Below are 14379 nucleotides of genomic sequence, written 5' to 3' on the forward strand. Positions count from 1 at the left end.
TCAGCCAATCAGAATCGAGTATTCAACAATGTTTTGGTATTAAAAAAAAAGTAACCTTAGCAGCATCCGGAGAACTCCCACACAGCTTTCTATGATGGATGCATGTTCCCCACTCAGGATGTTATTAAAACAATATGTGCTTAAAGAGAGTCATTACTAGGTATAGCTGGCTGGCTGTTGGTCTGTTTTCTTATCTAAACGATGTACAAGGGCGAAATCAACCATCAAGAACACATGTAGGTCTCGTCAGTCAAACTTCTAAGTCAGAGTTGAGTCCCTAGACCCTTGCGTAAAACTCAGCCCTTCATACTCAAGTCCTTTTTTCTCGAGCCAAGTCCTTTTATACTTTATACTTGAGTCCTGGGGTACACAACATGTAAGGCTCGTTATCTGAAAACAGATCTGAAATCAGATCGGACTAAATATTGATTTTTTTTTTTCTTCTTTTTTTTCTTCTTAAAATGTTCTCCTCAGAGCTCTTCTGCCGAACGCCAGCCCCTTCTGAACTCCTAGTCCCACAAGAAGTAGAATTCCCTCCACCGGAAGTGGTATCCTGGGAGGACAGGATTAGGATTGCCATCCATGTTTTGTTAACAATATCAAGGGTTCTGACTGTGTACTATCTCCACTTTACCAGATTTAATCAGCTTCTACCCTGTAACCATAACCTCACTATTGACTCTACTGTAAGGCTAGATCAACAACCAGATTGAGAATGTTTTTTAATCTTTGAAAATGAATAGTTAAAATTATTTTTTTAAAGTCTTGACATTTTAATCTGTTTTTTTATTTTTATCCAAAATTGTTTAGTTTTTTTAACATGAGTTACACGGAAGCTGACTGTACATTTTATTTAATATTTTTTCTTGCTTTTAAATGTTGTGTTTTAGGGTCACTGATAGTAGGGAATGGGAGAGGATAGAAGCTCGGTCAGATTGCCAAGATCATGTAAGCCATTGAGAGGCTGTTGCTAAAGAAATGCAATATTATTATAATCTATCGCTGTCATCATTAGGATTCGGAATGTTGTAAAACTTCAATTAATAGCCTGGGTGTTTATTTGCTTAAATCACTTAACACAACAGATGTATATTAGATACAGGCTTCTATTTGAGGCAGGCGTCTATTTCCTTAATGCACACAACTTTTGTTAATTTCCATAGTTAATTGTTTAATTCCAGAATTCACTTCCAGCATTCTAATCATTTACATACTGTCAAGTTTATTTTCTGTTAGTATGCCTTTTATTTAGAAAAAAAAAATGTTTCCTTGACAGAATAATGATTCTCTTCTTTGACTGTACATTTTCGGAAGTTCTTACTTTCACCACTAACTAGAGGGCGATCTGACCGGGGGTCTGTACTCCCGAAGTTTTTGACTGTTTTTTGTGCTTGCCAGTTAGTTAGCAGTTCTCAGCTGTTAGCAGCCAAATGCCAGAGGTTTCTTAATGGCGAAGGGAAGTTATTCTTATATTACACACCCCGGTGACATTGTCACTTTTATATATGTTTTTATACTGCTTGTCAGCCCATGAGGAATGATCTGTCTGGTCGGCCTATGAGGAATGATCTGTCTGGTCGGCCCATGAGGAATGATCTGTCTGGTCGGCCTATGAGGAGTGATCTGTCTGGTCAGCCAATGAGGAATGATCTGTCTGGTTGGCCTATGAGGAATGATCTGTCTGGTCGGCCCATGAGGAATGATCTGTCTGGTCGGCCAATGAGGTATTATCTGTCTGGTTTGTGTGAAATAAGAGCTACAGGGTACGGGTCAATTCCATTTAAATTCACAGAAATTTAAAAAAAAATCCTGGATTGACTGAATTGAAATGGAATTGAACCAAACACCTGATGAGGTCATACTACATTAATTTAAAATATTTTTCACGACTTCTGATTATAATTACATACCTACATACATATAAGGGGATGTTATCAACATTATTTTATCAAACAGATCAGTGAATCTGTACATACATTAGGACATGTATTTAGTCAGCAGGCATTGGAATCCACTGTTAAATATATCATTGCTAATTGATACCGGTGTCAAAACAGTACTAAGTAAGAGTGTAGACGCATGATAAAATACTGGATATTTGCATGACAACAATGTTCTGCTGCTGGGCTTGTGATCACTGAGAGAAGTGGCAAATCATATGTTGATATTCCTGCTTCTGGAATCTGCATTTTAAAACGTCTCCAATTTCTTTATTTTTGTGATGAACCAGTTTCACAACGGACAGGCATGTGTAATCTTGTTTATTTTAGCGTGATAGAAGAGTATCGGTAACATTCAACTAGCAATCTACTAACCCTAAACGTATCTCTAAACCTAGTTAGTTAACACTAACCTTAGCAAGCAGTTATAACCTCAGCAAGCAGTTGCTTATCAACAGATGGTATATGGGGTGGCAGGCTAGCCTAGTGGTTAGAGCGTTGGACTAGTAACCGGAAGGTTCCGAGTTCAAACCCCCGAGCTGACAAGGTACAAATCTGTCGTTCTGCCCCTGAACAGGCAGTTAACCCAGGCCGTCATTGAAAATAAGAATGTGTTCTTAACTGACTTGCCTGGTTAAATAAAGGTAAAATTAAAAATAAAATATCAACAGGTAGTTTGTTGATAGTATGACCATCTGTGGAGCATCCAAGTAATGTTCACAACTCTATGTTACGATCACTGGTATGCATAGTTGCAGACAACTTTTTTCATATTCATTTTTCTGTCTAGCATCTGAACTAGTATGAGTTATAATTGTTATTGGACATGTGTATTATTATTATTTTGCTCTATGAGAGCGCGAGAACCTGCATTTTTTTTATTTTTAAGAAACAATAAAAATACTTTCACTACCATGTCACAAAAAAATTAAATAATATATTTTAACATTATTTACATTGTGTGTGTGTGTACAATCTTGACAATATATACAAATAAATAATTTACAAATAAATAATGTCTCCATGGCATTGTCAGTTTTAAACTTCCACAGGCATTCTTTTTTCTTGTCAATAAACGGCTTCATGTTGGTTGAGTGCATTGTCTGTATTTTGTTTTAAAACATTTTGTTGATTGGATAGATGAAGTGTCTCCAATGGGAATGCTATTATCTGATTGGACATGCTGACACAGGGTTCATGTAACTTTACAACATTTACAGCTTACTTACTGTTAGACTGTACCTGCTACATATATTATTTTTTTATCAGTTAGGAAGTGGTTATCGAGCTGTTTTTACCAAATATTTGGCGGGCCAATTAAAATCCTGTGAAATCAGTTTGTACAGTTAGGCATTTCATTGACAGGCTCCATTGATTGTTGCTTCTCCATTGAGTGTTCTGGCTGTGTCCAGAGTTATATATTTCAGTTCAAGATATAAAAACCTGGAACGAACAGGTCTTTTTCCTGTAAAGAAATGGGACAAAAACATCCAAAGATTAAAAAAATGTGTTAAAAATGGAAAGAATTGTTTTGAATAGGAGCATAACACTGGAAATTAGTATAAGCTAGTGTTACGGTTTGATTTATAGCTCTCCCTATTCAAATCCAGTACCTGCAGTATTTGGTCCCGCACTCGTCGTGCTCTCTGCAGCTTGTGCCAACGGGCTTCAGAGTATTCCACCGCCAAAGGAGAGAGCGCTTGGCTCGGGTGATCAGGCCCGTCCAATCCTCAGGCACAGGAGCGGTCTGCACCTTAGGAAGGTGGAGGAAGGCATAACGTCATTCTCCTTTATAAACAAATGCAGTGTGCAGGATTTTCTTTTAAGTCTCATTGAAACAGCCAGGCGGAAGTTATTCTGTAGATAGTCTGTTACAACGCAGACAGACACTGAAGCTACAACCTGCAGTAATCTGCACCTGCAGCAATGCGAGCAAATTTCCCAATACAATTTTAGACCTTGATCCAAAAGGCAAAATTCCCCCAACATTCCAGGGAGAGTGAATGAGGACTAAATAAACTTCATGTTCATGCCAAGCTGATATAGCATCAGATCAGATATAGGCGAACCTCTTCCCAGGCTCCATTGTGTATTGCATAGAGTGAACCGGCTGGTGGACAAGATCAAAGACCTAGCATCCTACCTGGATTGGGCAGAGCAGAGTCAGGAACATGAAGAGGGCAATGTACTGTGCTGTCCTCATGTTGAAGAGAGCAGAGACTGGACTCCTGAATTCGGTGTAAATGAGACTAGAGGAGCCTCGACCGGCCACTTATATTAGAGGTGCTAATCTATCTGATAAGGGTTGCCAAGGGCAACGATCATCGGTGGGGGGGGGCGTGTTCTAAGAACACTTTCCCCGGGGTCAAAATGAGGGCATCTCCACGTCTGCAGGCTCGGTCAATGACACCTTTTTACCATGCTGTGGCTCCTATCCTCTCGGAGTTGGGTGGGTTCGACTTCGGTTCAAATAGTATTTGGAGATGTTGTTTTTTACCTCGAACTGTTGCTTTATTGAGTCTGCCTGCAGTTCCAGATAGATGGTGTTTGTACTTTTAGGACTAGCCTATTCCATTGCACTAGACAACCTCCGTCAATAGTAGCAATTACTATTTGAAACCAGAACTGGTGTGGACAGAGAAGCACTCTCACATATACAGGGTTCAGGAGCACGGTGGTCTCACATATACAGAGTTCAGGAGCACGGTGGTCTCACATATACAGGGTTCAGGAGCACGGTGGTCTCACATATACAGAGTTCAGGAGCACGGTGGTCTCACATATACAGAGTTCAGGAGCACGGTGGTCTCACATATACAGGGTTCAGGAGCACGGTGGTCTCACATGAATTCAGCAGCAGTACTGTATATTGGTGGTTCAGTTTATAGTCTGGTGTGTTAGTGGAAGATCCAACCATGCAGAGATATATGATTATGGTCAGTCCCAGATAAACGTCCATGGTCCTGTTCTAGGGGTTTGGACTAGTTCTGCCAAACACAGACTATATTCCATTCTTGGACTAGCTTCGTCCATTGGTGTGATTTTAGCAGACAATCCTACAATCCTAGCAGGATTTATTTTTTTTAGGCAAGTCAGTTAAAGAACCAATTCTTATTTACAATGACGGCCTACCCTGGCCTTAGGACTCCCAATCACGGCCAGATTTCATTTGTATTTTAATGTTACCTTTATTTAAGTCACTTAAGAACAAATTCTTATTTTCAATGACAGCCTAGTGGGTTAACTGCCTGTTCAGGGGCAGAATGACAGATTTGTACCTTGTCAGCTCGGGGATTTGAAGCTCGGGGATTTCGACCTTCCGGTTACTAGTCCAACGCTCTAACCACTAGGCTACCCTGCCGCCCCTGGAGTTGCAGAATTAAGAGGTTTCATTGTAACACAGAGAAAGGAAAAGTTCCTGAATCAACAAGCTCCTTCACACCTCCTGTTGCAGTATAATAGATTAGGGGTCAAGACGGGGGTCATGGTCTGGTGCAACAGCTCTAGTCCTCTCTCATCATCCCCATCCTGGTATTCACATACAGTACATTAAACCAACCTATGCAGTCATCTCGCCTGGTCCTAGGCCTGATTGTGCTCTTGCCAACTCCATCGCTGTCATTTGTCATCGCTGCCAAACATGGCGGCCTGGCTAGTAGTCATCCGTGTCAGTCAGCCACAGAAGGCGAGCCAAGACTTGGAGCTTTGGGGTCTGACTAACAATATGAACGAGTGAATGGAGCATTCTCAACACTGTGTGGGAAAACTATCACCCCCAACCTCGTCTTTCGCTAATCACCATTTGTGACATACGGTGCATTTCGGAAAGCATTCAGACCACTAGACTTTTTTCACATTTAGTTATATTACAGCCCCCCCCCTAGACTTTTTTCACATTTAGTTATATTACAGCCCCCCTAGACTTTTTTCACATTTAGTTATATTACAGCCCCCCCCTAGACTTTTTTTTCACATTTAGTTATATTACAGCCCCCCCCCCCCCATCAATCTACACACAATAACCCATAATGACAACGCAAAAACAGGTATTTGGTCATTTTGCTAATTTATTAAAAAGATCACATTTACATAAGTATTCAGACCCTTGACTCAGTACTTTGTTGAATCACCTTTGACAGAGATTATAGCGTTGAGTCTTCTTGGGTCATGGCACACCTGTATTTGGAGAGTTTCTCCCATTTTACTCTGCAGATTCTCTCAAGCTCTGTCAGACTGATGGGGAGAGTCGCTGCACAGCTATTATCAGGTCTATCTAGAGATGTTAAATAAGGTTCAAGTCCAGGCTCTGGCTGGGCCACTCAAGGACAATCAGAGACTTGTCCCAGAGCAACTCCTGCGTTGTCTTGGCTGTGTGCTTAGGTTTGTTGTCCTGTTGGAATGTGAACCTTTGCCCCAATCTGAGGTCCTGTGCAGGTTGTCATCAATCTCTCTGTACTTTGCTATGTTCATCTTTGCCTCGATCCTGACTAATCTTCCAGTCCCTTCCGCTGAAAAACCTCTCCACAGCATGATGCTGCCACCACCAAGCTTCCCTGTAGGGATGGTGCCAGGTTTCCTCGAGAAGTGACACTTGGCATTCAGGCCAGAGTTCAATCTTGGTTTCATCAGACCAGAGAGTCTTGTTTCTCATGGTCTGATAGTCTTTAGGTGACTTTTGGAAAACTCTAAATAGCCTGTCAAAAAAATGGATAAATTGCACCCTCCCCCAGATCTGTGCCTCGACACAATCCTGTCTCGGCGCGCTACAGACACATCCTTTGACCTCATGGCTTGGTTTTTGCTCTGACATGTACTGTCAACTGTGGGACCTTATATAGACAGGTGTGTGCCTTTCCAAATCATGTCCAATAAATTGAATTTACCACAGGTGGACTCCAAGTTGTAGAAACATCTTAAGGATGATCAATGGAAACAGGATGCACCGGAGCTAATTTTTGAGTCTAATAGCAAAGGGTCTTAATACTTATGTAAATAAGGTATTTCTGTTATTTATTCATTTTCAGACATGTCTAAAAACCTGTTTTCACTTTGTCGTTATGGGGTATTGTGTATAAATTGCTGAGGATTTAAAAAAAATCCATTTTAGAATTAGGCTGTGATGTAACAAAATGTGACAGTCAAGGGGTCTGAAAGACACTGTACAGTATGTGTGTTTGGAGTTCCATCGTTGTCGGGGGAGATAGGACAGTGGTTCTGTTCCAAATGACAAACTATTCCCTATGTAGTGCACTACTTTCACTAAGGCCCACAGGGCTCTGGTCAAAAGTAGTGCACTATATAGGGAATAGGGTGCCATTTGGGACACTGAGGGTGGTTGTCGACAGAGATAGCAGGGTGGTTAAGGACCTGTAATAACAACAGCTCCAGACTTCTTTTAGCCATGTTCCAAAAACCACACGAGGATGCATACGTAGTCCTACCGGGGAACAGTGGGTTAACTGCCTTGTTCAGGGTCAGAACAACATATTTCTTTTTTACCCTGTCAGCTCTGGGATTCAATTCAGAAACCTTTTGGTAACTGGCCCAATGACCTAACCACTAGGCTACCTGCCACCCCTACATACTTTGGCTGATTTTGTTATGGTCAGGATACAAATCAATCAATTTAAGAAATTGTGCAAAAAATAATAATCCGGAAAGGAAAGTCAGCAGCAGATATGTGGTGATACCAGGAGTTTCACACCTGCCCTGTTTTGATACACAGTAGGTATCACTGGCTACTGTAGTGTGGAACATGTACCTCTTTTCGTCAGAAGACTGTCATGTGCTGTGCAGTCCACTAGATGGCGTTTACCTTCTTACGGTCGTCTCACTGACCAGAGGTGTTGCTCCACACAGCAGCGGTGGGAAGAACACATCTTACCCTATTGGCCAGGACAGATCAGAGGCCCCGTTAGCAGTGTTAAGGGATGAGGCCCATATTGATTAACCCTTTGTGCTGATACTCTCACTAACCACGAGGCTAATTTGAAATTTATAAGAGTTCCCAGTTCCAACCCTAAATTTCCCCTAGTTTGATCGTTAACATTTCATTTTAAGACATCTTTATTACAGTGTAATGAATTTAGTGGAAACTTGCCCGTTGATGACGAGCATGGTAACAAGCATAGGTCGTCCAATTTAGTGTTTAGTTTCTTCTCAGCTGCATCCGATTTAGTAATAACTGTCACAAGGTTGTAATGTCTTGTGGACAGATTTGCTGGGTGTCCGAGATTGAAAGTTTAGAGGCTCAAAAGGATCTAATTGCCCGTGAATGACCACTCTTCATAATCTCCACTCAATGTTGTTGCTCGCACTTGTGCCCCAAAAAGTCTTCCATCTGGGTTAGCCTGGTTGAATTTACAAAAACAGATCAGATATAGGTTAACCTCACTGACAGGGGTCGACCATACGGGTGCCATCCCAGATTCTTTATTTTTATTTTTTTAAACACAGGATTAATGTGTACGTTACCCATTAGGACAACCGGAACCTCTTTGACATCCAAGTGAGAGGCTAAACCCGCTATAGTACATCGCAGAGTACATGTAATGTCTGTCAGCATAAGTACAATGCGCTCACTTGGTGTTACACCAGTTAAAATGAAGTGTATCTTCAGGACTACTTGTAATCGCGGCAGGGTAGCCCAGTGGTTAGAGTGTAGAGGCGGCAGGGTAGCCCAGTGGTTAGAGTGTAGAGGCAGCAGGTAGCCTAGTGGTTAGAGTGTAGAGGCAGCAGGTAGCCTAGTGGTTAGAGTGTAGAGGCGGCAGGGTAGCCCAGTGGTTAGAGTGTAGAGGCGGCAGGGTAGCCTAGTGGTTAGAGTGTAGAGGTGGCAGGGTAGCCCAGTGGTTAGAGTGTAGAGGCGGAAGGGTAGCCTAGTGGTTAGAGCATTGGACTAGTAACCGGAAGGTTGCGAGTTCAAACCCCCGAGCTGATAAGGTACAAATCTTTCGTTCTGCCCCTGAACAGGCAGTTAACCCACTGTTCCCAGGCCGTCATTGAAAATAAGAATTTGTTCTTAACTGACTTGCCTTGTTAAATAAAGGTAAAATTAAAAAAAATAAATGGTGCATTTATATAGTACATTACCAATCCTGACCACTTGGCACTTATTTTATGGCTTCTGGAAGCTCCATCCAAGTGACAAAATAAATCAGATTAGTGCGTCACAGAGAACATGTAATATCTGCATAACTGCAGTGTAATTACTAGGTGTTACACAAGATTTAGCGAGTTAAAATGAAATGTATCTCGAGGAGTACTTACTGGTAATTATTGTGTACCTACAAAGTACGTTACCCATTCTGACAATCTAATCATCTGTTTCTAAAGGGAAAGAGGAAAACCTAGTCAGTTGTACAACTGAAGGCCTTCAACTGAAATGTGCCTTCCACATTTAACCCAACCCCTCTGAATCAGAGAGGTGAGGGGGGGGGGGCTTCCTTAATCGACATCCATGTCTCCAGTGCATGGGGAACAGTGGGTTAACTGCCTTGTTCAGGGGCAGAATGACAGATGTTTACCTTGTCAACTTGGGCATTCTATCCAGCAACTTTTCGGTTACTGGCCCAACGCTCCAACCACTAGGCTACCTGCCGCCTCTACACTCAAATCACTAGGCTACCTGCCGCCTCTACACTCAAACCACTAGGCTACCCTGCCGCCCCTACACTCTACCCACTAGGCTACCTGCCGCCTCTACACTCTAACCACTAGGCTACCTGCTGCCTCTACACTCTAACCACTAGGCTACATGCCGCCCCTACACTCTACCAACTAGGCTACCTGCCCCTCTACACTCTAACCACTAGGCTACAGTGCCTTGCGAAAGTATTCGGCCCCCTTGAACCTTGCGACCTTTTGCCACATTTCAGGCTTCAAACAAAGATATAAAACTGTATTTTTTTGTGAAGAATCAACAACAAGTGGGACACAATCATGAAGTGGAACGACATTTATTGGATATTTCAAACCTTTTTAACAAATCAAAACTGAAAAATTGGGCGTGCAAAATTATTCAGCCCCTTTACTTTCAGTGCAGCAAACTCTCTCCAGAAGTTCAGTGAGGATCTCTGAATGATCCAATGTTGACCTAAATGACTAATGATGATAAATACAATCCACCTGTGTGTAATCAAGTCTCCGTATAAATGCACCTGCACTGTGATAGTCTCAGAGGTCCGTTAAAAGCGCAGAGAGCATCATGAAGAACAAGGAACACACCAGGCAGGTCCGAGATACTGTTGTGAAGAAGTTTAAAGCCGGATTTGGATACAAAAAGATTTCCCAAGCTTTAAACATCCCAAGGAGCACTGTGCAAGCGATAATATTGAAATGGAAGGAGTATCAGACCACTGCAAATCTACCAAGACCTGGCCGTCCCTCTAAACTTTCAGCTCATACAAGGAGAAGACTGATCAGAGATGCAGCCAAGAGGCCCATGATCACTCTGGATGAACTGCAGAGATCTACAGCTGAGGTGGGAGACTCTGTCCATAGGACAACAATCAGTCGTATATTGCACAAATCTCGCCTTTATGGAAGAGTGGCAAGAAGAAAGCCATTTCTTAAAGATATCCATAAAAATTGTTGTTTAAAGTTTGCCACAAGCCACCTGGGAGACACACCAAACATGTGGAAGAAGGTGCTCTGGTCAGATGAAACCAAAAATTGAACTTTTTAGCAACAATGCAAAACGTTATGTTTGGCGTAAAAGCAACACAACTCATCACCCTGAACACACCATACCCACTGTCAAACATGGTGGTGGCAGCATCATGGTTTGGGCCTGCTTTTCTTCAGCAGGGACAGGGAAGATAGTTAAAATTGATGGGAAGATGGATGGAGCCAAATACAGGACCATTCTGGAAGAAAACCTGATGGAGTCTGCAAAAGACCTGAGACTGGGACGGAGATTTGTCTTCCAACAAGACAATGATCCAAAACATAAAGCAAAATCTACAATGGAATGGTTCAAAAATAAACATATCCAGGTGTTAGAATGGCCAAGTCAAAGTCCAGACCTGAATCCAATCGAGAATCTGTGGAAAGAACTGAAAACTGCTGTTCACAAATGCTCTCCATCCAACCTCACTGAGCTCGAGCTGTTTTGCAAGGAGGAATGGGAAAAAATTTCAGTCTCTCGATGTGCAAAACTGATAGAGACATACCCCAAGCGACTTACAGCTGTAATCGCAGCAAAAGGTGGCGCTACAAAGTATTAACTTAAGGGGGCTGAATAATTTTGCACGCCCAATTTTTCAGTTTTTGATTTGTTAAAAAAGTTTGAAATATCCAATAAATGTCGTTCCACTTCATGATTGTGTCCCACTTGTTGATTCTTCACAAAAAAATACAGTTTTATATCTTTATGTTTGAAGCCTGAAATGTGGCAAAAGGTCGCAAAGTTCAAGGGGGCCGAATACTTTCGCAAGGCACTGTACATGCCGCCCCTACACACTAACCACTAGGCTACATGTCGCCCCTACACTCTAACCACTAGGCTACATGCCGCCCCTACACTCTAACCACTAAGCTACATGCCGCCCCTACACTCTACCCACTAGGCTACATGCCGCCCCTACACTCTAACCACTAAGCTACATGCCGCCCCTACACTCTACCCACTAGGCTACCTGCCGCCTCTACACTCTAACCACTAGGCTACATGCAGCCCCTACACTCTACCCACTAGGCTACCTGCCGCCTCTACACTCTACCCACTAGGCTACCTGCCGCCCCTACACTCTAACCACTAGGCTACATGTCGCCCCTACACTCTAACCACTAGGCTACCTGCCGCCCCTACACTCTAACCACTAGGCTACCTGCCGCCCCTACACTCTACCCACTAGGCTACCTGCCGCCCCTAAACTCTAGCCACCAGGCTACCCTGCCTCCTCTACACTCTAACCACTAGGCTACCTGCCGCCTCTACACTCTAACCACTAGGCTACCTGCCGCCCCTACACTCTAACCACTAGGCTACCTGCCGCCCCTACACTCTACCCACTAGGCTACCTGCCGCCCCTACACTCTAGCCACCAGGCTACCCTGCCTCCTCTACACTCTAACCACTAGGCTACCTGCCGCCCCTAAACTCTAGCCACCAGGCTACCCTGCCTCCTCTACACTCTAACCACAAAGCTACCTGCCGCCTCTACACTCTAACCACTAGGCTACCTGCCGCCAAAAACAGAGCCATAAAAACACAGTAATACACCACAGAGTACATACATTTACATTTACATTTAAGTCATTTAGCAGACGCTCTTATCCAGAGCGACTTACAAATTGGTGAATTCACCTTCTGACATCCAGTGGAACAGCCACTTTACAATAGTGCATCTAAGTCATTAAGGGGGGGGGGGGGGTGAGAAGGATTACTTATCCTATCCTAGGTATTCCTTGAAGAGGTGGGGTTTCAGGTGTCTCCGGAAGGTGGTGATTGACTCCGCTGTCCTGGCGTCGTGAGGGAACATATTTGTAATATCTGCATAAGTACAAGGTTGTCACTACTTGCTGCACAGGATTTATGACTATGAAGACTATGAAGTACCTAGTTGGTACTGTAGGCCAGCTAACGTTTGCTACCTACAGTTAGCCAGCTAGCGAACACGAGGCTAGTTAACTACCAATGCTAAATCATCCAGCAGAGTTCATGTATCCCAAAAAAAAGATAATAAAATTGCATGGAAAACTTACTTTCCCTGTCCTGTGTTGAAGTTTTTGACCTACAAGACTGTTTCTTTCACAGCAATCTTTCATGTCTGGATTTTTCACATTAACCTTTTTCTCGACCCCTTTCTCTTCTCCCTGTTTTACATGACGTCAGTGTAAACACACGGACTTCTACGAGGTCATCGTTATTTGGAGCAGATTATGACATGATGCCTTGCACCAATATATCCCATCCAAAAGTGAGGATGTTCCTCGAAAGTGAAACTCTTGCAAGGTTACATTATGGAATAAGAGTATGCCTTATGATCATTTTTAGGTGCATTTATAAACCATCATTCCCCCAAGCTTATTAGAATTTGGCAAGCACTAATGGCTATCTCACAATTTTTACCATCACTTTTTCATGATAATGTAATTGATCCATTGTCAAATGGATCCTAAATGTATTTAACAATTTAAAGTATATTTTTTCATGTGAACAGTTTGAGAACACGTTTTAGCCATTGGGCCTGGGCATCAGAATCCGGAGCTCTAGCTCTTTATTGCAGGGTCCGTGCTCCCCGGAATCCTTGCGATATCCCTACCAGAAACCCTAACCTTAATTTTTAGTCAAAAACAACTTTATATCGAAAGTTGTGCGTTTGGTTTGACGGCCTGCACATGCGCAGTTCGGCACGAAATGACAGTTAGACCCGGATTACTTATTTCTACACATCAGCTAAATTAGCCAATGTCGCCATGACATCACCTACAAGGGTCGTTAGCTTGTAGTCTGGTTCGTCCCTTTGCGAAAACATGTATGGGGAAAGAATAGGGTTTTGGAATGAACACAGAAAATAAGGTCTGAGGTTAACACAGGCTTAGGAGATCTTATAAGTTTTGTTCTATGAAATAATAGCACAACCGTTACTTACATTTTAGTCATTTAGCAGACGCTCTTATCCAGAGCGACTTACAGTAGTGCGTTGATACATTTATTTTTGATCTATATGAATTATGAAGCCTTTCTGTTTCTTTATGTGATTTTATGATGACTCAAATTCTTCAGAATTCACAAAAATTGATGAAGATTAACTCATAGACGAACCCAAAGGTTGCGAGTTCGAATCTCATCACTGACAATTTTAGCCAATTAATTTTCTTTAAACTTCATACTATATATATTTTTTTTAGCTACTTTGCAAATAGCTACTTAGCATGTTAGCTAAACCTTGCCCTAACCCTAACACTAACCCGTTTAGCTAAGCCATTCCCCTAACAAACATATAGAATGTTTGGAAAATGTGTAACATATTGTATGTTTTTCTAATTCGTAACATATTATACGAAATGGGTGATGGACGTCCACAAAGTAATACATACCATAGGAAACGTAACGTCATACTGGAGTGTCTCGGATGTATGTACAGAATAATACGACATGCTCTGAGACCCCAGCCCCAGCCTGTAACAGCACTGACACACGTGTTGAGGGGAGACAACAGCCGTTAAGTTGTGACCAATCAACATTCGCTAACGCACGGAGGGCACAAGTGTGACCTTGTAGGACGCTACAAATATCCACTGGCATGTTTTATACAGCTTACTACACCTTCACCACCCCGGACTGCAGCCCAACTCCTTTTGCTGTGAAATATCTTTTACATTATTAACCAGAAAGCGGATGGTTAATTAAAGTTAGCTTAATTCCCCTTTCTTGGACCGCCTATAAACTAAGAAGAATAAAGAAACGATTACCGTTATTATTCATTTTGTCGAC

At 42.4% G+C, this 14379-nt stretch overlaps 2 protein-coding genes across 3 annotated transcripts in view; one reads left to right on the plus strand and one right to left on the minus strand.

The window, feature by feature from the left end:
- The window catches only part of scarb2c (scavenger receptor class B, member 2c), a 40876-nt gene extending 37847 nt beyond the window's left edge, over window positions 1–3029 (plus strand). Inside the window, 1 exon segment of the mRNA XM_064977305.1 lies at window positions 475–3029. Within this exon segment, the coding sequence (XP_064833377.1) occupies window positions 475–513 (39 nt within the window). The 3' untranslated portion in view covers window positions 514–3029.
- A 165-nt stretch (window positions 3030–3194) lies between these two features.
- LOC135548070 (liver-expressed antimicrobial peptide 2) lies at window positions 3195–14134 on the minus strand. Of its 2 annotated transcripts, none has more exons than XM_064977306.1 (3): window positions 13983–14134; window positions 3554–3693; window positions 3195–3405 (listed from the first exon to the last, which is right to left on the minus strand). In XM_064977306.1, the coding sequence occupies exons 1-3, from the start codon at window positions 14127–14129 to the stop codon at window positions 3369–3371; spliced, it is 324 nt and encodes a 107-aa protein (XP_064833378.1). In that variant the 5' UTR covers window positions 14130–14134; the 3' UTR covers window positions 3195–3368. The 2 variants fall into 2 exon arrangements, with proteins under 2 accessions (XP_064833378.1, XP_064833379.1); XM_064977307.1 differs by lacking the exon at window positions 13983–14134 and adding an exon at window positions 4084–5523.
- Between the last annotated feature and the right edge of the window lie 245 nt (window positions 14135–14379).

Source organism: Oncorhynchus masou, chromosome 11, assembly GCF_036934945.1.
Source record: "Oncorhynchus masou masou isolate Uvic2021 chromosome 11, UVic_Omas_1.1, whole genome shotgun sequence".
Lineage (NCBI taxonomy): Eukaryota > Metazoa > Chordata > Actinopteri > Salmoniformes > Salmonidae > Oncorhynchus > Oncorhynchus masou.

Bases quoted from the DNA above. Each gene is read 5' to 3' on its own strand.
- LOC135548070 (XM_064977306.1), bottom strand. From the start codon at position 14,129: ATGTTGATTGGTCACAACTTAACGGCTGTTGTCTCCCCTCAACACGTG. The intron at 3,694-13,982 runs GTATGTATTACT...CACCTTCCTAAG, and splicing joins ATGACGTTACGTTTCCTATG to GTGCAGACCGCTCCTGTGCC. The intron at 3,406-3,553 runs GTACTGGATTTG...ATTTCTTTACAG, and splicing joins TGCGGGACCAAATACTGCAG to GAAAAAGACCTGTTCGTTCC.